The 1563-nt window shown below is 39.3% G+C and overlaps 1 protein-coding gene across 3 annotated transcripts in view; it reads left to right on the top strand.

The window, feature by feature from the left end:
• The window catches only part of LOC119364742 (probable serine incorporator), a 7668-nt gene that overhangs the window by 3963 nt on the left and 2142 nt on the right, over window positions 1-1563 (top strand). For all 3 annotated transcript variants that reach the window (XM_037630254.1, XM_037630256.1, XM_037630255.1), the window contains exon 2: window positions 526-765. In XM_037630254.1, the coding sequence (XP_037486151.1) occupies window positions 526-765 (240 nt within the window). The remainder of the gene's footprint in view (window positions 1-525; window positions 766-1563) is intronic.

Raw genomic sequence — 1563 nt, 5'->3', positions numbered from 1 at the left:
AAACAAAAACAGATTAATTCCCAAATCCCAGGTTGTTTGGAGCATTGTACAATGGCTGGGAATAGCCCCTCTGTGCGCACAATGTGGAACATCTCTATTTGGCAAGGGATCTGTACACTTGGTACATGGAGTAGTTCAGTAGGTGCATAGGAAAGATATGCAGTCACAAACGTGTAAAGGGTTACATTGGATATGTATAATGAAGCAAACTCTGGTGTGGTCCTACAAGAAGTATAACAGAAAGGACCATTGAGACATTAGTTTCAAGATCGTATAAGCGCCCTAGTCTATACTAATATGGAAGACACGGGTTTTGTGGATCTAGAGCATCTTGCCTATCATCTAATTGGAGGGGAACTTAGGCCCTAATTGCGCTTAAATCCATTAGTTGGCCAAATCAATCCTCATAACTGCCGTTTCCTTCTGCAGAGTTTTTTTGCTATTTGAATGCTCAACACTCATCAACCTGTTTTATACCTCTTTATTGAGTAAAATTTTATTGTCTTGTGAATTTGGTATTTGCAGGGATAAATACGTTTGATGATACACCACCAGAAGAATGGTTTCAAATGAATGCTGTTCTTCGTCTGAGCTTGGGCAATTTCTTGTTTTTCGCAATATTTGCTCTCACGATGATTGGTGTCAAAGACCAGAACGATCGGCGAGACGCATGGCACCATGGTGGCTGGATTGCAAAGTTTGCTATCTGGGTCGTTCTTGTTGTTCTTATGTTCTTTGTCCCGAACATTGTAATTAGTGTTTATGGTAAGCTGTTTTTTTGCTGTTCATATCATATACTGTTAAGTTCATTTGCATAGCAATCTTGATCATACTTATGCTTTCGCCCCTTTTTTCTGTTGATGCGTGTTTACCCTTGGTCGGTTGGGGCATGCTCTAGAGACCAATAACTAATTTCGACTTGGGAACAATATACTTTGAACTTTAGAGTTTACACATGATGAAGATTCTATCATGGATGATGATTCAGTAATCTTATCAAGCTTTAGCAACTGCAAGTTTCATCCATGAATTGCAAATCTGAGGGTATAAACATATTGTAATTAGAGATTTTGTTTACTATGTAGTTGTTACTATAGACTGGGGATCTTCATACGCTGTGGACCACTGAAAACTCTATGGGCTGTAACTGCCTCTTAATAGCCTTACAGGTGACTCTGGGTGAAATAGGTTAAATTTTCATTTCAGAAACCAGCTCACATATGCTATTGGGATAACTTCACCTCAGATAGCAAGATTGTAACCAAATGGTATTCGGTTCTTTAGTCCTCTAACCATGTGACTTCAACCATACAATCAAAGAGTTTTCCTAAAAGTCCATGGGTGTGGGACAAGCTAATGTGCACTTATGTTAACATGCCCTACATCCTGTAATTCTTGGAGAACTTCCTTATGACACAGGTTTGGAGGATCTAGGGGCATATCATACCACATGCAGATCTCTAAAATTCTCCTTTTCGGTTTGATAATTTGACCACTGACTGAATTTGATAGACTTCACATAGACAAGACCACGTTGAGGACTGCCACCTCTTTTTGTCTGTG

Source organism: Triticum dicoccoides, chromosome 2B, assembly GCF_002162155.2.
Source record: "Triticum dicoccoides isolate Atlit2015 ecotype Zavitan chromosome 2B, WEW_v2.0, whole genome shotgun sequence".
Lineage (NCBI taxonomy): Eukaryota > Viridiplantae > Streptophyta > Magnoliopsida > Poales > Poaceae > Triticum > Triticum dicoccoides.
This window is presented reverse-complemented; position numbering and strand designations above follow the sequence as displayed.